This window comes from Vipera ursinii (genome assembly GCF_947247035.1).
Source record: "Vipera ursinii genome assembly, chromosome: 7".
Classification (NCBI taxonomy): domain Eukaryota; kingdom Metazoa; phylum Chordata; class Lepidosauria; order Squamata; family Viperidae; genus Vipera; species Vipera ursinii.
In genome coordinates this window covers 48454147-48477992 of record NC_139521.1, presented here as the reverse complement: position 1 = coordinate 48477992, position 23846 = coordinate 48454147, and the positions used below count along the sequence as shown (strand labels likewise).

The 23846-nt window shown below is 37.6% G+C and overlaps 1 protein-coding gene across 2 annotated transcripts in view; it reads left to right on the top strand.

Annotated features, from left to right (window-relative positions):
* INPP4B (inositol polyphosphate-4-phosphatase type II B) overlaps window positions 1–23846 on the top strand; it is a 223250-nt gene that overhangs the window by 40099 nt on the left and 159305 nt on the right. For both annotated transcript variants that reach the window (XM_083366960.1, XM_083366961.1), the window contains 2 exons: window positions 19464–19684; window positions 20927–20971. In XM_083366960.1, the coding sequence (XP_083223086.1) occupies window positions 19594–19684; window positions 20927–20971 (136 nt within the window). In that variant the 5' untranslated portion in view covers window positions 19464–19593. The remainder of the gene's footprint in view (window positions 1–19463; window positions 19685–20926; window positions 20972–23846) is intronic.

Below are 23846 nucleotides of genomic sequence, written 5' to 3'. Positions count from 1 at the left end.
GCTCCCCAAGCCACAGCCAAGCAAGACCCCTGCCTGCCCACCCAGCGGCACTCTTCCTCCTGTCTGAGGTTTTCATTATTGTGAGGATTGGCAGCGGGGGTGGGGTGGGGTGTGTTTGGTTTTTATCCCCCCCCCTCTGATAGGTGGTTGCAGCAGGTTTTGGTCACTTCACATGACCCTGGTACACTGTGACCATCATAAATATGAATCAGTTGCCAAGCATCTGAATGTAAATCCCTGGAGATGCTGCAACATTCCAGCTGATCGGCACTTCTTCTGGGCTCAGCAGAATTGAAAGATAAAAAGGACAAGTATAAGAAGTGGAAAGAGGGGCACATAACTAAGTCAGAATATCAGCAAACAGCCCATGCCTGCAAAGATGAAGTGAGGGAAGCTAAGGCTCAAAATGAACTAAGGCTTGTGACCAAAGTTTTTTTTTTAAAAAAAAAAGCTTCTTTCAACATATAAAAAACAAGAAAAAAGTTAAGGAAATGACTGGTCCATTAGTGGGGGAAAGTGGCAAGAAGGTGACAAGCAACAGGGAGAAAGCAGAACCATTTAACTCGTTTTTTCCATCTGTCTTTACACAAAGGGAAAAAACAGTCCAACCTACCAAAACCAGTGCCATAAAAAACAGAATAGAAACACAAGTTAAGATAGGCAAGAAAATGGTAAGTGAGCAACTATCCAGCCTAGATGAGTTCAAATCACCAGGACCAGATGGATTACACCCCAAGGTTCTCAAGGAACTGGCAGACGTCATCTCAGAACCACTGAACCATATTTTTCAAAGATCCTAGAGCACTGGGGAACTACCAGAGGACTGGAAAAGAGCTGATGTAGTTCCCATCTTCAAAAAAGGGGGAAAAATGGATCCAGGAAACTACAGACGTATCAGCCTGACCTCAATACCTGGGAAGATCCTGGAAAAGATAATCAAAAAACAAATCAGCGAACACCTGATGCAAACAAAGTCATCACTAAAAGCCAGCATGGGTTTGTCAAAAACAGATCATGCCAGACAATTCTTATTGCATTCTTTGACCAAGTGACAAAATTAGAGGACTTGAGGAATGCTGTAGATATAATTTACTTGGACTTCAGTAAGGCATTTGATAAAGTAGATCACAACTGACTACGTGATAAGATAGAAAAATGTGGGTTAGATAGCATCACCACCAGATGGATTCATAGCTGGCTGACAGGCTGTACTCAGCGTGTGGTCCTCAATGGAACCGCATCTACATGGAGGGAAGTGTGTAGTGGGGTGCCCCAGTGCTCTTCCAACATCTTCATCAACGATTTGGATGAGGGAATAGATGGGGAACTCATCAAATTTGCAGATGACACCAAGCTGGCAGGAATACCCAATACTCCAGAAGATAGGCTTAAGATACAGGAGGATCTGGACAGACTCGAACACTGGGCGCTATCTAACAAAATGAAATTCAATGGTGAAAAAAATAAGGTTCTACATTTAGACAGGAAAAATCAAATACACAGGTATAGTATATGTAGTGCCTTGCTCAATAGTAGTAACTGTGAGAGGGATCTCGGTGTCCTAGTGGACAATCACTTCAATATGAGCCAGCAGTGTGCTGCAGCTGCCAAAAAAGCCAACACAGTGCTAGGCTGCATTAACAGAGGGATAGAATCAAGATAACGTGAAGTACTAATACCACTTTACAATGCCTTGGTAAGGCCACACCTGGAATACTGCATCCAGTTTTGGTCACCACGATGTAAAAAGGATGTTGAGACTCTAGAAAGAGTACAGAGAAGAACAACAAAGATGATTGGAGGACTGGAGGCTAAAACATATAGGGAACGGTTGCTGGAATTGGGTATGTGTAGTTTAACGAAGAGAAGGGTAAGGGGTGACATGATAGCAGTATTCTAATATCTCAGGGGCTGCCACAAAGAAGAGGGAGTCAAGCTATTCTCCAAAGCACCTGAAAGCAAGACAAGAAGCAACGGATGGAAACTAGTCAAGGAGAGAAGCAACCTAGAACTAAGGAGAAATTTCCTGAGTTAGAACAATTAATCAGTGGAACCACTTGCCTCCAGAATGCTCTAACACTAGATGTTTTTAAGAAGAGGCTGGACAAACCATTTGTCTGAAATGGTATAGGGTTTCCTGCCTGAGCAGGGGGTTGGACTAGATGACCTCCAAGGTCCCTTTCTTCTTCTTCTTCTTCTTCTTCTTCTTCTTCTTCTTCTTCTTCTTCTTCTTCTTCTTCTTCTTCTTCTTCTTCTTCTTCTTCTTCTTCTTCTTCTTGATATTATTATTTCTATAAATCTGTCCTTCTTGGTATATACTTCTATAAATATTTATACTAGCTTCGGTTATCCAGTACTGTGTTGCCTGGGTCTCCCTTCTTATCTCCTCCTTTTTCTTCCATCTAAATTAGTGTTAGCTATCTTTTAAACCATATTCTCTTTTCACCCAATCATAAAAATTTTCGCCAAATTTCATAATACTCTGACTCTGTCATATCTTTAATTATCATTGTTAATCTGTTCATTTCCACGTATTCCAATATTTTCCCAATCACCTCTTCCTCTGTGGGGGCTTTCAGTGCTTTCCAATTTTGTGCAAACACAATCCTAGCTGCAGTGGTTATATGAATAATCAAATATGTTTTCTCTTTGCTATATTTCTCTGGTACAATACCGAACAGGAATGTTTCTGGTCTTAGTTCTATACGTTGTTGTATCATCTTTTCTATCCATGTTCTAATTATATTCCAATAAGTTTTTAGCTTGTATACACATCCACCACATATGATAGAAAGAGCCTGGTATTTGATGGCATTTCCAGCATTTCATAGATCTAGCCTTGAACATTTTACCTAATCTTTCTGGAGACATGTGCCATCCATAAAACATTTTGTACACATTTTCTTTTTATGCTGTCGCCATTGTCAGTTTATAGTTTCTTTCCCATAATTGCTGCCATCTATCTAATTCAATCGTATGTCCAAAATTTCTTGTCCATTTTATCATTGACTCTTTCACTTGTTCCTCCTCTAATTCCATATGTAGTAAGTAACTATGCATTTTTTATCTATTTTTCTTCAGTTCCCATGAGTATTCCATCTAACTCTGTTTTCCCCAAATTAAAACCATCTATTTTAACATCTTTTTCATATCAAGATTGTATTTGCGTTCTCATGTACCAATCCATCTTTATTCCTTGTTCCTCTAATTTCAGCTGCCCCATGTCTGTTAGTAAGTCTTTATATCTTATAATATTTCCCATATTAAACATATTGGGGTTTATTAGCGCTTCCATAGTTGAGAGCCAATTTGGAATCTTCAAATAATACTTTCTCTTTATTCTCTTCCAAACCACCAATAAAGAATTCCTTATATAATGTCTCTGGAAATAGCTATGTATTTATTCTATTTTTCTCATATCAAATAAAAGTGTGCCATCCCAACTGCAAATCATGTCTAATGTCAATAATCTCATGTTCCTCAATAAAATCCATTCTCTCATCCATGATAGTGCTGCAGCCTGATAATTCCCAATTAGGTAGACCAAACCCACCTCTGAGTCTTGCATCTTGTAACATTTTTACATTAATCCTTGCCTTTTTTTCCCTGCCAAATATACTTCAGAATTATTTTATTAAGACCCTCAAAATATTTCTTTTCAAATCTTATTGGTATTGTTGGAAACAAAAACAACAGTCGTGGTAATATATTCATTTTGATTATCGCAATCCTTCCCATTAATAATAATTGTACATTTTTCCATTTATCCAAATGTACTTCGATTTGTCTTTTCAATTTGTGATAATTATCCTCTTTAATTGTTGTACATTTTGCTGTCAAGTGAATCCCCAGATATTTTACCTTCTTTACAATCTGTGTATCTAGCTTTCCCATAAATTCTTTTTTGTTTTGTTTTTCAGTATTGTTTTTCACTAGCATTTCTGTTTTATTTTTATTAATCTTCAATCCTGCTACCTCACCATATTTTTCTATTTGTTCTATTAATACAGGTCTTGTCTACAGTGGTTCCTCCAAGATAAATACTAAATCATCTGCAAAAGCTTGTAGCTTATATTCTTCCCTCTTAATTTTCATACCTTTTATGTCATTATTCTGTCTTATATTTCTGTTTAGTACCTCTAATGTCAAGACAAACAATAATGGAGATAGAGGGCATCCCTGTGTTGTTCCCTTCATAATATTAATCTTCTCAGTCGTATCTCCATTTATCATTACTTTGGATGATTGCTTATGGTAAATTGTTTTAATTGCATTTATAAATTGCTTATGGTAAATTGTTTTAATTGCATTTATAAATTTCTCCCCAAAGTCCATAGTCTTTAATTGCTTTATCATGAATTGCCAGTTCACATTGTCAAATGCCTTCTGTGCATCCAGGAACATCAATGCCATCTGTTTTTCCGGGTGTGCTTCATAATATTCTAATTTGTTCAATACAATTCACATATTGTCTCTAATCTGTCTTTTAGGTACGAAACCGTTTTGATTCAAATGTATAAATTCATTTAAAAACTTTTTAAGTCTTTCTGCCATTATTGATGCAAATATTTTATTGTCCACATTCAGTAAGGAAATCTGTCTATAATTCTTTATTTTTTGCATTTCCGTTTCATCCTTTGGTATCAAGGTAATAAGTGCTTCTGACCACGAATCTGGTATCTTAGCTTTAGAGAGAAGTTCATTATAGAGTTCCAGCATTACATTGCCGAGCACTTCCTGCAATGTCTTATATAGCACTGCTGGTAATCCATCCCCTCCTGGTGTTTTGCCATTTTTTTGTCTTTTAATTGTTTCTGCTAATTCCATCATTGTTATTTTCCCTTCTAATAACTTTTTAAATTTCTCCGGTATTTTAGGTATCTCTGATTTTTCCAAGAATTGTTTTGTCATATCATCTGGAACTGTTTGTTGCTTATATAAGTTCTCATAATATTCCCAAGCTATTTTTTTTCTTTTCTTCATTCCAATGTTGGTAAAGTCCCCTCAGCATTTTCCAGTTGTTTAATCCATCTCTTCTTTTTCTCCTTTTTAATTTTATATGTCAACCATCTCCCTGGTTTATTTGCATGTTCAAAAAGGGTTTGTTTGTCTGCCCTTATTTTCATTGCCACTTCATTTTCTATTAGGTTCATTTTGTGTTTGTTCAGCTCCATTAAACTTTTAATCTTTTCTGTTTTGTGTATCTTTCTGTAATTCTTTCTCAAGTGTCTTATATTCTTCCACCAGTTCTTTCTTATTTTGTCTTTTCTGTTTATTCTTTTTCCCCAAATGACAAGTCATAACAAGTCTTTTCATATACGGTTTCACCATGTTCCAAACATTTTGGAGTGAAGTAAACAGTCTCTGTAATAAATGTCAAACTTCTTATCAGTAAGTCCAGCAGATGTTGTTCAAGGTCACTTAGTCTTCTCCTTTATGTATTTAGTAAATCTACCAAGTCTACTAACACCCAGGTGTCTCTAGGTAGCACTGCAGCTTCAAAAGTACTCCCAGCCAAGATACTATATATATATATATATATATATATATTATATTATATAATATATATATATATATATATTATATATATATATATATATATATATATATATATATATATATATATATAATATATATATTTATATATATACTATATATATATATATATATATAGTATATATATATATATATTATATATATATATATATATATATATATATGGATCCTTGGTTTTTCGGGTTTTTCCCCGCGTAGAACTAAAGGTGTGGGCGCAACGGTTTCGACGGAGTCTCATCCGTCATCATCAGGCTTTAGCTTCCTTCTTCTGGGAGCTATTAGCCATTGCGAACTGTCACAAGCCAGAGCGGCCACTTGGAAGAATCCGAAAGCAAAATTGGAGGATCGCCTGGGTGAGATGATTAAGAGACTGTAAAAGGGGAAAAACTTTCTTTCTTAAATGCTGGAAATTGCGGGGAGGAAATAAGAATTTGAAGCTGTGAAGAAAGGGGGGGAGAGTGGGCTTTTAAACTGCTCCTCTTCCAGAACTGTAGTGGTGGAAAAAAGCAGAAGGCAAGAGCAGGCAACAAATCACTGTAAAAAACAGTGTGGAATTTGAAAAGCCTGCAGTAAATAATCAGATTGACAGAAAGGATTTGAGAGTAAATAACTGCTGGAGGTGTAGGTTGCTTATTTTAAGTGACTTACGCTCTTTTTCTTTTGCTATTCTCTTTGTGTGTGTGTGTGTGTGTGTGTGTGTGTGTGTGTGTGTGTGTGTGTGTGTATATATATATATATATATATACACACACACACACACACACACACACACACACACACACACAAAGAGAATAGCAAAAGAAAAAGAGGTAAGTCACTTAAAATAAGCAACCTACACCTCCAGCAGTTATTTACTCTCAAATCCTTTCTGTCAATCTGATTATTTACTGCAGGCTTTTCAAATTCCACACTGTTTTTTACAGTGATTTGTTGCCTGCTCTTGCCTTCTGCTTTTTTCCACCACTACAGTTCTGGAAGAGGAGCAGTTTAAAAGCCCACTCTCCCCCCCCTTTCTTCACAGCTTCAAATTCTTATTTCCTCCCCGCAATTTCCAGCATTTAAGAAAGAAAGTTTTTCCCCTTTTACAGTCCTCTTAATCATCTCACCCAGGCGATCCTCCAATTTTGCTTTCGGATTCTTCCAAGTGGCCGCTCTGGCTTGTGACAGTTCGCAATGGCTATCTGATAGCTGCTGGTCCGTGAAGCTTCCGTCGGCTCTCCAGGAGGTTGCGATCCCTCCTGTGCCACCATACTATGCTTCCCTTTTTCACCATCCCTACAGGACAGCTCTGGTCTGTCTGGGACCCAGGCAGACCTCCCCCAAACAGCTGAAAAGCGACGATCCTTCAGGAGCCCCCAAAGGATGCGTTGTACCACCGGGACATTGGCCCCACCCCCTCCAGCCTCTCCATAATACTAAATACTGCCATTTCCTTTTATGGTACCTGGAGTTAAGAATCTATTTAATTTCATAGTGTTCCTATCCTTTACCAGAATAGGAGGAAGAGGCACTTCCACAGCAGGTCTTAATCCCAAGCTGCAGAAATGTTTCAGCAGGCTGCAGTGAAATGCAGGGTGGGCTTGCTTAAGGCTTTTTGACAGCTGCAATTCTACAGTAACTGGATTTATGATCTGGGTAATTGGGAATGGCCTTATATACTTTGAACCCTGCTTGTTAGAAGGCTGCCTCAGGTTGAGAAATTTTGTAGACAGGTACACTTTATCTCTCACCTTGAATTCCCCATGTTGTGCCCCTTTTTTGTCTGTTTGCTTCTTTTGTGTTTCCCTACCTTTCTGTAAGGGACGCGGTGGCTCAGTGGGTTAGGACGCTAAGCTTGTCGATCAGAAGGTCGGCAGTTTGGCGGGTCGAATCCCGAGTGCCGCGTAACAGAGTGAGCGCCTGTTACTCGTCCCAGCTTCTGCCAACCTAGCAGTTCGACAGCACGTAAAAACGCAAGTAGAAAAATAGGGACCACTACGGTGGGAAGGTAACAGCGTTCCGTGCGCCTTTGGCGTCTAGTCATGCCGGCCACATGACCACGGAGACGTCCTCGGACAAGCGCTGGCTCTTCGGCTTTGAAACGGAGATGAGCACTGGCTCCTAGAGTTGGAAACGACTAGCACGCATGTGCGGGGGAATCTTTACCTTTACCTTTTTACCTTTCTGTAATGCTCTGTGCACTACCCCCCATATTTCCTTTAAGGCAGGGGTGTCAAACTCGATTTCATTGAGGGCCACATCAGCATTGTGATTGCCATTGGGGGGCCGGGTGGGTGTGGCCAGCATGGGCTTGGCTTACTGAGTGGAGCGTGGTCAGCTCAACATCACTTACGTTGGGGGCACCTGTGCGGGCCTGGGCAGGACTAGGGCAGATCCGAGGGTCTCCGGTGCAAGGTGGGGTGAGACAGGGGTGAGCACTGGGGCATGGTCTATTGGAGGAACTCACTGAGCCTCAGGCCATGCACAGGGCCCCTGGACAGTGGCACGGACTGCCCGGAGCCCCGGGCAGCGGAGGTCAAGAGCCCAGCCCAGCCCTTGAGCTCCCACGGCACCAGGACCCCACAGCCCTGCCTAGCCTAGCTGCATTTCCCCAAGGGGGCACCTGCACTTACCTCCTCCTCAAGGCTGCTGCTGCTGTGCTCCATCTCCTTGGCCAGGTTGCTCATGGTGGGTTCAGGAGGACAAAGTGCATGGGTCAAAGGGAGGTCCACTCCCTCTCCATGCAAGGAGACCAGGCTTTGTAACCAAAGCATACTCAACAATAGGATGGGAGACCACCAGGGGATGATGAAAGGGCAACAGGGCTGCTGGTGGCCAAGTGCTAAAGCAGGACTTCCCTCAGAACCTCCCTCCCTCTTATTCCAATCTCCTTCCTTCCTTCCTTCCTTCCTTCCTTCCTTCCTTCCTTCCTTCCTTCCTTCCTTCCTTCCTTCCTTCCTTTCTTTCTTTTCCTTCCTTCCCTTTCTTTTCTTCCTTCCTTCTTTCCTTCCTCCCCTCCTTCCCTGCCTTCCTCCTTTTCACTCCCATCTCCTTCCTTCCCTTTCTTTCTTCCTGTTTCCCTCCACTCCTTCCATCCTTCCCTCCCTCCCTCCTCTCTGTGCCTAGGAAGGGACGAGGGGAGGTGGAGACGTTGGCAGCACTTCTCTCAAAGAAAAAGAGTTGAAGAGACCTTTGAGGTCTTTAGTCCAAGCCCCTGCTCATTACCATTTCAGACAATGGAATATCCAATCTCTACTTAAAAGCCTCCAGTGATGGAGCATCCACAACTTCTGAAGTCAAGCCTTTTCACTGGTTAGTTGTTTTCACAAGTCCTTAGTTCTAGGCTGCTTTTCTTCTTGATTAGTTTCCATTTATTATTGCTTTCCGATGCTTTGGAAAATACGTTGACCCCTTGTTCTCTGTGGCAGCCCATCAAATATTGGAACATTGCTATCATGTCACCACCCCTAGTCCTTTACACTAAGCTAGAGATACCCAATTCCCACAAACATTTGTCATATGTTTTAGCCTCCAGCTCCCTAATCATCTTTGTTTACCATCCATTTAGACCAGATGGTCCCCCTGGTTTGGTTTATAGAACAGTGGCCACAAGCAGAGCCTTCTCAGAGACAGCACCCCAGTTATAGAACTTTCTCCCAAGGAAAATATGAACAACTCCAAACACACTGTTCAGCCAGGCATATGTAGAATAACAACACATTTTATAGTCAAACAGCACTAAGTAAATTACTACTAATATTTTTCTTTCTTAAAATACACACTTAATATTTTTTTAAACAGTGCTAGTGATGCTTTACAATAGTTGTCTTTGAGAATTTTCTTTTAAACCACCCTGGATTTCTCAGAAACTTTAAATTAGATGTAGATTTAATAAATTAGGCAGAAGAAACAAATGTTTACATACATCTAAATCCCACAGACCTACTGCCTCCTAGGTGTAGAGAAAATAAGGCATTGCATTTCTAGCCAGCATAGCCACAGGATGATGGGAACTGTGGTCCATGACACCCAAAAGATATTAGTTTGGGCAAGGCTGGATTAAATTATAAAAGAGCAGATGAGGGGAAGTAGAAGCAAGAAACACTTTCCAGTCTCTGACAAAATAATTGGGGAGGGGGGAGTTTTAATTTCAGCTCACACCAATTCCTTTTAACTTCCCATTCAATCCAAAGAGTTCTATTATTGCCTGGATTTTAGGGAAGGGAGGAGGCAAGAATAGACCACAAAGCCAATCTGTGAGTTTGCTCTCTCCGCTGTCTGCACACCACCTTCCCCACATAGGATGTGTATGTATGTGTGTGAGAGACAGAGATCCTCTTTTTTTGTAAGTTTGCTTACTCTGCAGTGCTCCCCGTTCTCCACGCTTTCGCTTCCCTGCTGGCGCTTTCTCTCTCTCTCTCTCTCTCTCTCTCTCTCTCTCTCTCACACACACACACACACACACACACACAAACACACACACACACACACACACACCCCACAGAGAGAGAGAGAGAGAGAGAGAGAGAGAGAGAGAGAGAGAGAGAGAGAGAGAGAGAGAGAGAGAGAGAGAGAGAGAGAAACCCTTCCTGAACGGAGCAGGAGGAGGTAAAAAAAAAGAGAAGGGGGGGGAGAAAGGTGGAAGATCCTCTTTTTTGTAACACGGCTTTCTCCTCCTCCTCCTCCTCCTCCTCCTCCTCCTCCTCCTCCTCCTCCAGGCTCTCTCTTTCTCTGTCTTTCTCTCACAAACACACACACACACACATACGGGGAGAGAGAGAGGGAGAGAGAGAGACACCCTTCCTGCTTTCTTGTCCTTTCCCTCCAGCTGAACCTGAATGGAGCAAGAGAAGGTTTTAAAAAAAGAGAAGGTGGGGGGAAATAAGGTGGAAGGTCCCCTTTTTTGTAACATGGCTTTCTCCTCCTCCTCCTCCTCCTCCTCCTCTCCTGGCTCTCTGCTGTTGCTGTCTGTCTGTCTGTCTGTCTGTCTCTCTCTCTCTCTCACACACACACACACACACACACACACACATACACACACACAAACATACAAAGAGAGAGAGAGAGAGAGAGAGAGAGAGAGAGAGAGAAACTCTTCCTGCTTTCTCCTCCTTCTCACCCTTTCTCTCCAGCCACCAGAGTTCCAGACTGCGGCTCTGCATGACTGCTGTGTTTCCCTCTCCGGCCCTACCACGTGGTGGAGAGGTTGACTGGGAGCTGGCAGTCACACACTCATATCTCCATGCCTTTCATCCCACAGGCTGGGCGTGCCCTGGGGTGCTAGGCAAGCGAGGAAAGGCGTGGCAAAGCAGACTGGAAGGAGGAAAACGGGGCCAGGCATGGGGAGGCTGCCCTGGCAAAGCAGAGTGACATGAGGAGAAGCCCGGCAAAGTGGAGCATGGCTGGGTATGACAGGGTTAAGCTGGGAGGGGCGGGGCAGGCTGAGGCAAATGAGCTGTAGCTGCTGCTGCACACCACCAGGCCCTGACCGCTCGCCATTTCTGTGTATATGTGCCAGGGCGTCCAGTTGGGTTGCGGTGGGTCAGGGCTGGGGCAGCGGGGGCCGGTCCCTTGCCATTTCTGGGACAGCCCCCGGGGGCTAAATCTGGGCCCTCCCCGGGCTGGATCCGGCCCGCGGGCCTTGTGTTTGACATGTCTGCTTTAAGGTTTCCAAAACCATTTTTTCACGTTCAGCCAGCCTTATACTTCAAATGTTAAAAGCAGCCCTTATCCACTAAAAAGCTGCCTTGCGGTAAGGATAGGGTTATTGAATATTATCCATTGAGTGGTCCTTTCAAGGGAGATCAAGAATAGGATAACATACTACCACGGCCTAATAGTAAAATGGTTATCAATGTGTTTCTGTTTTAAAACTTTGTTAAATAATGCAAAAGACAGATTCAATTATTAATTAATCATATTGTTTTCCTAAAATTGATGATGAAAATATATGGAAAGGCAAAGACAATGGACGTTTGAAGAATGAAAGTTAGAGATAAGTTATGTATACAAATTTGAGGAAGAACAAACCCAGTATATTATGAACAAAAGCAACTATAAAGGCATTATTGAAAAATTAAAGGTAAGTCAAGGTTGTCTATGGCTGAGGTAGCTATATATTCCTTTTTGACAATAAAATGCTGTTATATACTCCCCCCTCCCATGGGATTATTTCTAATTTAAATCTGTTCCATCCAGATGTTCAAATTTCTGTGCTCGGCTTTCTGAAAATTAAAACTCTTAATAATTTAATATATAATGCCACTTAAATGTTACATTTAATTGTAAAGGTTAAAATCCATTATAAAGGTATGCAAATTCAAGAACATGAGGGAAATTCTTACATTTGAGATCAGTACAGGTAGTCCTCAACTTATGACCACAGTTGAGCCCAAAATTTCCACTGTTAAGCAAGGCAGTTAAGTGAGTTTTGTCCCATTTTACAGTCTTTTTTGCCAAGATTGTTTAATGGATCTCTGCAGTTCTTATTTGACTCACATGGTTGTTAATCCATCTCCCCTGCTATTGATTTTGCTTGTGAGAAGCTGGCTGGGAAGGTCATCACATATCTGTGGGACAATGCAACTGTCATAAATACATACCAGTTGACAAGTGCCTGAATTTTGATCACATAACGTCATAAGTGTGAAAACGGTCATATGTCACTTTTTCAGTGCTATTGTAACTTCAAATGATCACTAAATGAATGATTCTAAGTTTGTGCACTACCTGTAACAGAAAGACATCTGAGGAGATCCTGATTACTGTATTCTACACTGTTAGTTCTACATATACAGTATGTAAAAATGTTCACAGACTACACAATAAACAAAATATGGTTCAGTTGACAGAGAAGTACAAAAATAAAAAATGCCAAACATACCCTTTTGAATTGTAAAACCAATAGGAATTTATAAACATAATAAACCTTAAAATATGTGATAACTCATTTATTATTTTTTGACCAGCTGGCAGAAAACCAGATTAAGTAATTAACTAGAGTTGGGTGGGAGACAATAATATTTGTCTTAGAAAAATGTAGACAGCTGATACCCAGGAGTAGAAGACTGGCAAAGCCCCCAGAACTGATATAGAATAAATATATCTCCACAATATAACTGAATAATATCAGTTCATGCAGATTGGAATTGTGTGTTAATTTATAAACTGATATATTAACATATGAAAGAATAGATGTTAAAAATAGCATAATGGTCAATGTGAATAAATTAATGAATGTAATAAACCCACGCCCACTAGTACTGATAATATTACCTAGTCAGGTAATGAAACATCTCCAAGCAAACAACCAAGCCCAGAGAACGCCAAGTACTCCATAATTCAACCCTGATCTACTCATATATTCTTCTATTAAAACTACATTTCCTTTGTATTATTATTTATTTATTAAATTTATATGCTGTTCATCTCACTGTCAGGCAACTCTGGATGGCTTACAATATCATAAAATCAAAAATGAATAAAATATTAAAACATTAAATAATAAAAGTTAACAGAAATCAGATAAGTTAGGATTCAGAATGCAATGGAGTGGAGATTCTTCCTAGTCTACTAACTAGCTCCAGTGTTGTATATCTCCATTGGAGCTCCAGGCAGACCCAGGTTTTGAGGTTTTGTATTGCATGTTTTACACTAAAATACAATTGTCTGAACTTGTTGATCCTTCTCTCTTTTCTCCTTTTCTGTTTTCTTGTTCCTTTATATAGCTTATTAGATTGTAAATTGGGAGCAGGACTTATGATATTTTTTATCCTTATGTAGACTTAGGAATTTACTAGTTGTGTATATCTTTTCAGCAAAGGAAGTTAATGGTTTCTCTTAACCAATATTTTTAAATGTAGGTATGCACTGATATTACTGCTTACACAGGCAAATATGTTTAGGATTTGTATTCTAAAAGTATTTGTTCTTTATGGTTTGAATATTGGCATGTATGTAATTGATACATAAGCTATCAGATTGTGTACTTGTTTCTGCTGCTACAAAAATAAGGGGAAAAATTGGAAAGCTGTATTTTCGTATATTTTATCACACATCTGATTGTTTAACTTCCTTTCTCCCGTAGCATCTGTATATCCTGGCAATAACATACTTCAGTTGATGTTTTATCTCACAAATGCAGGAACTGTTGGGAGGGTTTTTTTTACTTAACTATATCTTAGAAACTTGATAGATACCATGAAATGGTTATTGCAGCTGATCTTTTGCAACAAATAATGTTTGAACAGTTGATTTGATTGGTATATTTTGCCTTCTTTATTAGCCTCCTATTGATATCATAAATATATCTGGCAATTGCTCTATTGGCTATATTGTGAAAAGCATAAAATAACTTTATGTTTGACCCTGGTCCTATAATAAAAAGTATCTTGGGAGAATTCCAGAAAATAATATTTAAAAAGTAACATTCAAACTTTTAACATTAATATTCTGATTTTACAGTAGGTATGGAGCCTAAAGTTGTACTCCATGAAATCTGTTGAATTACTTAGCATATACTTAGCAGTTTGTTTGATACATAAATTATGCAGTAAGATCTCTTCTGATTCCCATGAAGAAGGGAGTGCTTTGCAGAGGAGCAACAGACAGTGAAATTTAAATAGTCTGTGTGGGAGTCTCAGAGTATATGTTTAGTGGTGCAAGTAGTCTGTTTTGGTTTACCAAGGTTTCTATCAGGGTGAGGCACAATAAAGTAAACTGCTTAGGAGAACCTAAATGTGACTTTCTTGAGTTTTGGAACCTAACATCTATGATGGTATGAAAAACTCTGCCTCTTCAATTTCTCTTTATCACAACTAGGCCACAGAGAAATCAGTGTTACTGCCTGCCCACTGTAATGCTAGGTAGTTTCAAGTAGGCCATCCATACTGTTCTTCTCTTGATTAGTTTCACCTGTAGACAAGAAAATAGCCACCAATAATTTCTCTGATATTTTTTGGTTTGCTTGTTTGACAGCTTAGAGTTAATATTCTTTTGGGGCATTATAAGCTGAGCCATTGATAGCCATTACTGACTTGATCAAGCTGGGAGCAAGGTCAGAGCTAGTTGGCTTAGCACTTGGAAGAGTGATAAATGTCTGAACCTTTCATGAAAGCACCCACAAGGTTAGGAGGAAATGCAGTCCTCACTTAAATATTCAGAAAAGATTGGCAAAAGAGTAGAGGTAGCTAATACCACTATCATGGAATCTCGAAGAGCTTGCAAAAAGAACTTGTGAAGAAAAACCAAATACTTTCCAAGAGGAAATGCTCGTTATGTTGCAACTAATCCAGACAACAATGGCTCTAAACCACAATGAAATTAAAAACAACTTTGATGACATAAATGGACATATCTTTACATTAACCTCACAACATAAGAATTTTCAGAAAATGAAAGAATCTACCAATGGAAGGGTTTGTGATTTACTGCAGATGGAGGAAAACCCTTAAGACATGAGTGAAGTACCGGAACTGGAAGAGATAGCCCACACCCCAGAATTACAAAACAAAGCCGAAGATAAGAAGAAAAGCCTGACAAAATGAATTACAGAGATACCAAAAAATCTATGCCTTGAGAGACAAACAAAGATTAAAAAAATTAACATCTTACCTGATTTGTCTCTCCCAACATCCACAAGAAAATGGCAAGACTTTTTAACTAAGTGGAATAGATGGATGAGAAAAGCTGTTTGGTGAAAGAAAAAGACTAAAATCAGATTCAAGGGATTAGAAGATTGGACCTATCAGAAGCAATTTTTAAAGATTAAACATTTGTTTGTATGTGGTTAAAATATAATATGGTCTGCCTAACCAGTAACTATTGAATGGAATAGAGTGTGTGTGTTTGTGTGTGTGTGTGTGTGTACACACAGAATATACATATATACATTATAAAATGTAACTATTATTAGATGCAATTTTTAAAGATTAAGTATTTGTTTGCATATGGTTAAAATATAACATGGATTACTTAATTAGTAAATATTGAGTGGAATAGAGTTAAAAATGAAAACAAATTGGCTATATAAATGAAGTTTAGTTTGAGAGAGATATGGTTTTCTTTCTCTTTTTCTTCTTATTCTGAGTAGTATTGTATTTATTTATTTTTATGATATGGGAAATGTAATTGTTGGGAGGATTATTGTGAGGGAAACAGCTTAGATGTTGGTGCCCCACTTCAAGGCAAGACAGTGGAAAAAATATGATATCCCCGAAGACCTAATGTCTTTAAGCTATAGTAACCTACTCAGTGCAAGGAGGAGAAAAAAAGAGAGAACTTCAAGAAATCAGGAGATTCATAAGCACTTAACCCTAACCTTGCAGCCCAAGTCCAAGTAAGTTAAATTCTTCTGGAAAGCTTTGTAATTCCTTTTATTTATTTTGTTTTGTAATATTTTATTGATTTTCTAATTTTACATTTAAGTATTTAAAAAGCAATGTGGCAGCTGGGTAAATCAATAATTCAATAACATACAAAAATCTTTAGTACAAATCTCAAACTACCACATCAAATATTTCCTTTCCTTTTCCCTTAATATCTGCTGTCTCATATTTAAACTAACACAATTCTTATTATATCCATTAAGTAAAGATAGCATTGTTACATTTATCAGTAAATTTTTAGCTTATACATATCCTAGTTACTTTAACATTCAATCTTTATAAACAGTCAATGTCCTGTAGTTAGTTTTTTCCAATTTTTTTAAAAATTCCATTTATACCCCGCCCTTCTCCGAAGACTCAGGGCGGCTTACAAGCTTAGCAGTAGCCTTCATTCTATGTATATGCCTGCTTATTAGGGCTTTTGGGGGCCCCCAAGCGGCATTATTACAAAGTCAGCTTATTGCCCCCAACAATCTGGGTCCTCATTTTACCTACCTCGGAAGGATGGAAGGCTGAGTCAACCTTGAGCCTGGTGGGACGCGAACCTGCACTAATTGCAGGCAGCTGGTGTTACTTAAGGAGGCATTAGCCCACTGCTCCACCAAGGCTCTTTTTAGTTTCCCATCAATATTTAAATTTAACATTTGATATTTATAATTTCCAAATTTTTGGTAACCACAGTTTCCTTTATCACAATTCTTAACAAAGTCTGTTATTCAAAATATACATCTTATCTATTTGAGTATATTCTATTTCCCACCATCTTACATCATATAATTAATAATACAATGTAACATTTCTTATTTTCAGCTAGTTTCCAAATGTCTTAAATTTAATGACCAAAATTTCCCCTATTACAATATCAAATATTTACTCTTTTTCTCTTGATATCTACTATCTCATATTTAAGCTAATACAGTTCTTATTATCTCAATTAAATAAAAACATTTAATACATTTATCAATAATTTTTTAGCTTATTACATATCTTAATTACTTTTACATTCAATCTTTATAAACAATCAATATCCTATTTATTTGCTTTCCCCAATTTTTAATTTCCCATCAATATTCAAATTCAACTTTTAGTATTTATACTTCGAAGTTTTAAATGACCAAAGTTTTCTTTATCTCAATTCATAACAAAATCTGGTATTCAAAGTACATATCCTGTCTATTTAAGTATATTCTATTTTAATTAGCAATATAAAATCCTCACTGATAAATCAAAACCCTAATTTTCTTCAGCCTTATTCTAGCTTTATTTCTTTGCCATCTCGCCCTTCGTGTCATTGTTTTCAGGTCATCAAATAGATCACACTCTGTTATTATATATATTATTTGAAATAAAAGAGACCACCCAGTCGCCATTTATTTGGAAGGGCTAATAAATCGTCTCTATTATTTCAGATCTCCATAATTGTCCTGGTATGTTTATCTTCCCTTCGGGCTGTTCTTCTTCTTGCTCCTCAAGTTTCTTCTGGTTTATATAGAAGGGCTTTTCCATTTTCAATGTTGTCAGTCCCTTTTCTGGACTTTTCATTGACTGTATTTGTTGATCAGTTACATCCTCTGTAATAGTATTTAATTGTTCCACTTCTTCTGTTATGTTTTGTGTAGTTGATTCTTTATTTGTAGTAAAAATTTGAGTTCATATATCTAAGCTGACATCTTGTTCTTTTCTGTATCATCTTATTTCATCACAAGTTGAAAGAATGGTTTCATGTATTGCTTTTAACATGGAAAGAATCTGTTTCTGGTCTTCATCCATATTCTCTTAGTAGTGTGTTAAATTAAGAGCTTTAAAGTCAGAGAATAATGAAAATAATTTTATAACTGAGTATAGAACACAGCTGAACTTCTTACAGCTGATAATTGTCAAGGTTGAAAAAGTCTTATCTGTAGTCTGGGCTTCCAGCCAAGTCTCCTTTAGACAATAACAAGTTGTAATATCAAACTTAGCCACAAGATGTCACCAATGCCATTTAAGTTTTTTAAAGTTCAAAATTTTTATAGTCCTTTTTCCAATTTTATTTCTTTTTTGTAAATAAAAACAAAGGTCTTCGATAAGGATAAGAAATCTTTTGGTCCCAAAATTCTAGAAGCATATAAATCCAGTTATATTAAGGTTATTCTTTCAGTGTTTTAATGCCGCTATTTTTAGAGGGTGGGATAAAAGTTCCCTCTCTCCTCACAGGGGAGGAATATTCTTTGGGCAGCTTTTGCAGGAAAAAAACTACTTGGGATTAAAGACAGGTTCAGATCTCACACAGTCTCATCCACGCTGCTTTGGAGTACCTAGTGGTAAGTTTGACTTCGGCTGTCTGCAGCTTAGTGACGAGCCATATTTCTATGGCCGGTCTTATGTCTGCCAGTTTGGAGAGCTGCCCCAGATTGAGTGGAAGGGCTACTGCCCTCCCACAATCAAGTGGGGATCACCTCCTTGCTGGTCACCCCTGCAGGGTGACTTTTGACCCTTTCCAGGGTCCCCCAGCGATGTGAAATCGAACGCCGAAGACGGAGCTCGCCTTCCAGCCTTCGTGGCGGCCGTGATGGCAAACCAGAAGTCAGCTTTGTAATTCCTTTTAATTTGCCATAAACAGAAGGCGATTATATTGGGGACAATGGGTATTCTTTCCCCAAGATCAGAAAACAAATAAGCAAAGCACTACTGATTTCTCCAGTTCTACAGTGGAATTTTTTACATCTCTGAAGAAAAGAACTTTGTTTTGCTCGTTTTATGGAAACTCAGGGACTGAAAGAAGGGATGTTCCAGTGAAGGTTTCAATTTTTATAATGCCAGACAACATGGCTTTCATGATCATGGCTAGGTTAGGGTTAGAAAGATTCTGACAAGAATATATAAAACATGAAACGTATAGTTTTAATAAAAAATAATATTTGTTTCTCAAATGAATCTCAAAAATCCATTTGATTAATTCTGTTCAGACTGTAAAATATTTTTTTAAAGTTAATAGCGTGGAAAATTCTCCTGCTGAAATTCTAAACATGAAACGTAGTTTTTATACGGTCAAAAGTAAACAATTCAAAATAAAATTCTGTTGTTATAAAAACAAAACAAAACAAAACCAAGAATAGATGGAAATTGTATTTCCTACCCAAAGAGATTTCTTTCTAGCCCTCTACATAAAGTGCGCAGGAGAAATAGCAAAAGAAATTTGAACACTGATCGTTATAAATTGAGCTTGCATTTTATACACTGCAGTTGGTGGAATTGTTTTATAATGATTTTATAGTTTTGTAACAGTACATCTACTCATCTGAGCCTTTATCTCCTGGGAAATATGTTTTGCAGCTCTTTGTCTTGCCCAGAGAGGCTTGACAAAATGTACCAAATAGAAGTTTCATGCTGCCATCTACTTCTAGGATTGATTATGAAACTTCAGCTTGATTATTTATGTTTTGGTGACAGGTGGGAAAGATGTGCAAAATTGTTGCTAGAAACATCATGTTGACAATTTTCAAAAAGATGTATGATAATGTTTGGATTAATGAAACTTTGTCAAATGTTTTCTGAACACAGAATTTCAGTCTGGAGACCCAGATCTTTATCTTAAAGCTTCACTAAGGACTGACTGTGGATCTTGGGCTGTGGCACCCAAGCAAATTCTGAAGAACTGTGAATTAAAATTTGTTGGGTTGAGAGATTTATCATGGATATCAAGGAAGAGAGAGCACCAGAGGAAGAACAGCAATTTATTCCATCTGTACAAGGAGATAGTTATGCAGAATCTAAACTCACAAGTAAGTAAATTCAGTACGTAAGCTATCTGCTGTATCATGATCCTGTGAATGGTGTTAGAAAAACTTATTCTAAATGTGTAGGTACTGACTTTCATCACATATCATAGATAAAAATATATTTCCATTTTACAAATTGGCAATTAGATTGGAAGAAATGTTAGCTCCAAATCTCCTATCTCAGTCTGCTGAACCCTGCTGATCGTACTTCTGAATCATTATATATTTAGCTTAGTGTGCTCATCATTGCTCTATTACTATGAAGCTGCTTCAAAAAGCTTTACAAGAGTTAATGATGTAGTAACAGCTGCATTTGCTGTTCTAAATGAAGTAGCAAAAGTCTTGATATCCTAAATTAAGCATACTAAATTGAGCATGTTGGCTTTGACAGTAGTCTTCCACAGACTAAAAATAAATTCATTGGAATTTATGAGATTTAGACAACCAAATTTCATTTTAAAATTCTTCATAATCTTACATTATTTTACCTTGCAATATTTATCTTATTAGATTTATGTGCCACCCATCCCACTGCAGCAGTGACTCTGAGTGGGTTACAAATTGATAAAATCTAATACAAAACAATTAAAATTACAAAATAGTTAAAGAGTAAAAACCAAAGGGACCGGCAATATGGAGTGGGATCATCTCTCTACCCTGTCAGCCACCCCCAGCGTAGAAGAGCCCTTGCAGGGCTCCATCCCAGCTGGCAGAACCAGGTTTTAAGGCTCTTCCTGAAGAGCAGGAGAGTGGAGGCCAACCTTACATTTGGTTGTAGAGTATTCCACAGGGAAGGCCCATAGCAGAAAAAGCTCTTCGCTTGAACTGTGCCAGCCAAAAATTTTTGGCAGACAGGATCTGAAGTAGATGTCTTCCGCAGGAGCAAGTGGGATGGGCTAATCCCATTAAAGAATATAAAGTACTTTGACATGTTTATAGTATTCAATATGTAACCTGCTGAAGTGAAAATATGTTTTGCTTTTCATTATTATGGGGAAGGAATGAGTATGTAACCTGAATAATGAATGGTGTGAATAAAGAGTGGTAATAAAATGTGTTTGTTGGGTATAAATAATTCCAGTTAGTAAAATAGTGATAGATTTTAAAAAATGGAGAAGGGAAGGTTTTGTTTGATAGTTTAAAATGCTGCTGACAGAATAATTTCATTAATGTTATAACTAATGTAATACAAAATATTCTCATGTATGAATAATAATGCAATATAATATATGCTTTCACCAATAGGTCTCAAGAAGTTTATTAATGAACCAAAGTTTGAATTCAGTCTTGGTAAGACAAAATGTTCAATCTATGTTAATATTTCTAAAACATATTTTTATTTTAGAAAGTCTGAAAATGAAATGATATTTCTGAAATAATTTGTAATGAATCTTGAATTATTTTTATGAGATCTTAGTTATAGTTCTCCATAAAGTGCTGATTTTTTAATCAGCAGAAGATTCAGTGACACTCTTTATTTTGTTATAGTTTCCTTTTCTTTACAGAGAAATAATGTAGTATTAACCTTCTTTCCTGCCTGCCTTTCCTCCTATACATTGAAGTTCAGGTAGAAGAAATAAATCACCACACTAGGTGGGATATTTTAATTTATTTTTCCCATTTGAGTGGCTTCTAAGAGGAGGCAATTATCAATGACAAAGCATCCCAACAGCAGAAAATGCTTTCACAGAAAATTTGTGTTGTAATCAAAATGTGTATTAGATGTTTTTCTTCATCTTTTTCTATTAATAAGCTTTGCCCTGATTTCGACAAATGCCTCTATTTTTCTGCTGAATAATAATATCCTGAACTAGTTAGAGACAGAACTCTCAAAGAAATAGGCCATCTTTACAGACATACATAAAAATATTTATCAGATAGAAATATGAAATTATTTTCTCCCAAATAATCCTTGTTTGTAGCAGGGGATCTTAAAAGTTGCTGCGAAAAACAGAAGATGCTTAGATGCTGATAGCCAATGTGGTAAAATGATATGATGTTATGATTCATGTTCAAATTCCCAGTCATTCGTGGAAGCTTTCTGGTAGGGTTGGGACAATTATTATCTGTCATTCAACAGGATTATTCTTTGGAAAAATGGATCTTGTACTTCACTTACATATAAGCATCTACCAAATAAAAATAATAAGTATTAGAACAAAGATCAAGCAGATATATAAAAGGTTATAGATGTCACTGTTGCAAAGGATTAGCTCTTGCTTAAACAAAGTGTTTGTCTTTTTCAAACACCTAAATAGGGTTTTCTCTTTTATTAATTTTCACATGACCTCCGCTCTTCTTTTTCTAATTCTCTTTCCCATAGCTATCTTTCCTATCACCTTCAAATTTTTCCTATTGTTTTCCTCTTTTCTGGTGGAACGAAAGGTAGGTGTGTTTATGTGTATGTGTACCTAGGAGTATTTGAGGTTTTGTATTTGAGAGGGGTTTATTCATGAGACAGAATGGTCAGTATATAAAGATAGGACATCAATTAATTTTATAAAAGGGGCAATTAAGTTTACTGATAATAGTAATTATTACTATTAAGGTTAAGTAATTAAATAAGCCTTTTTTAGTTCTGGTTTGTTTTTGTTTTTGTGGGTGGAGTTGGTCCTTTTTTGGACTGTTGTTTCTGGTCGATATGTATACCACAAAGTTTTATATCAGACACATGAAACATTGGTAAATTTGAGTGAAGTATAAGGTTTGTTTCAACTGGAATTCACAGTTTTGGATAACACAGCTCATGTTGTTAAACTGTGTAGTAAGTAAAACAAATCTATGGATATCTGAACTTGTAAATTTATTTAAGAACTGAGTGGATTCTGCTAATATTAGCCATTTTTAACAAGCATAGTTTTAAATTCTTTTACAGCAATAATATATTGTTTTATTATTATAGTTTGAATTTCACAAAAAACCCTTTGTATTTCTGATTAAAACAAAGTATAAACAACAAGGAAGAAGACGCTATGTCTTGAGGATAAGTATGAAAAAGTTTTAAACCTAAGTGTATTTATACATTCAGTTATTTAAGAAAAGGTGGTTTTCTGAATACCCTGTCGTGTTCCGTTATTTGTCAATTTTATTTTGTATGCTTTTTAGTAATGACATTCTGGTTAAGTTTTGCAATATTAAAGTTGTTGAATATACTTCTCAGTTAGTTTGTGCCATGGATGCAGTCTATTTTTATGATTTATGTTCTAACAGGATATTAGGTTGACAGCTAAAAGCCAGTTTGGTTGTAATGGTGAAGGCCTCAGAGACTAGTCCTGTCTTAGATGCAAAGCCAGCTGAATGCCTTTGGATTAGTCACTTCTCGCAACCTTAGAGAGGTGGCTGCTGCAAACTATATTCAAAAACTCTTGCCAAAAAACCTTCAGGGATTTGTCCAGGCAAGCATGTAACATAGATGTGTGTGTGAACAAGAATATCAACCTTGCTGTGAAGCAAAATCAAACTTCTATTAGCGAGTGCCACACAAAGTGCACTAACCAAATAGGTGGTAAGATAATAGGGGAACTCAGGCACCACACATGTTATGTAGAAAGTAAACACAGGGACAGACATAAAGGACTCAAATGTCTATACACCAATGCACAGAGTATGAACAGCAAACAGGGTGAACTAGAAATTCAGGACAGATAAGATATTGTTGCCATTATGGAAACATGCTGGGATGAAACCCACAAATGGAACACACAGCTAGAGGGATTTGAATTATTTAAAAGAAACAGACCAAATAAAAGAGGAGGTGGAGTTGCCTTCTATATAAGGAATAACTACATCTCTACAGAAATAGAGCACAACAATAATGAAAACTGTAAACTTGAATGCATTTGGGTCAATATAAAAGGGGGGGGGGAAATGACATTGCCATAGGTGTATACTATAGGCCACCCAACCAAACAGAGGAAATAGATGAACTTTTTGCTAGTCAGCTAACTAAGGTATGTAGGAAGCACATCACAATAGTAATGGGGGACTTTAACTACCCTGACATCAACTGGGAGACAAACTCTGCAACAAGTGGAAGATCAAACAGATTCCTGACAAACCTAGCAGACAATTTTGTCCCCCAAAAAGTAGAGAAGGGAACTAGGGTATTAGCCATTTTGGATCTAATTCTCACTAACAGAGATGAAATGTTAGAAGGTGTTGAAGC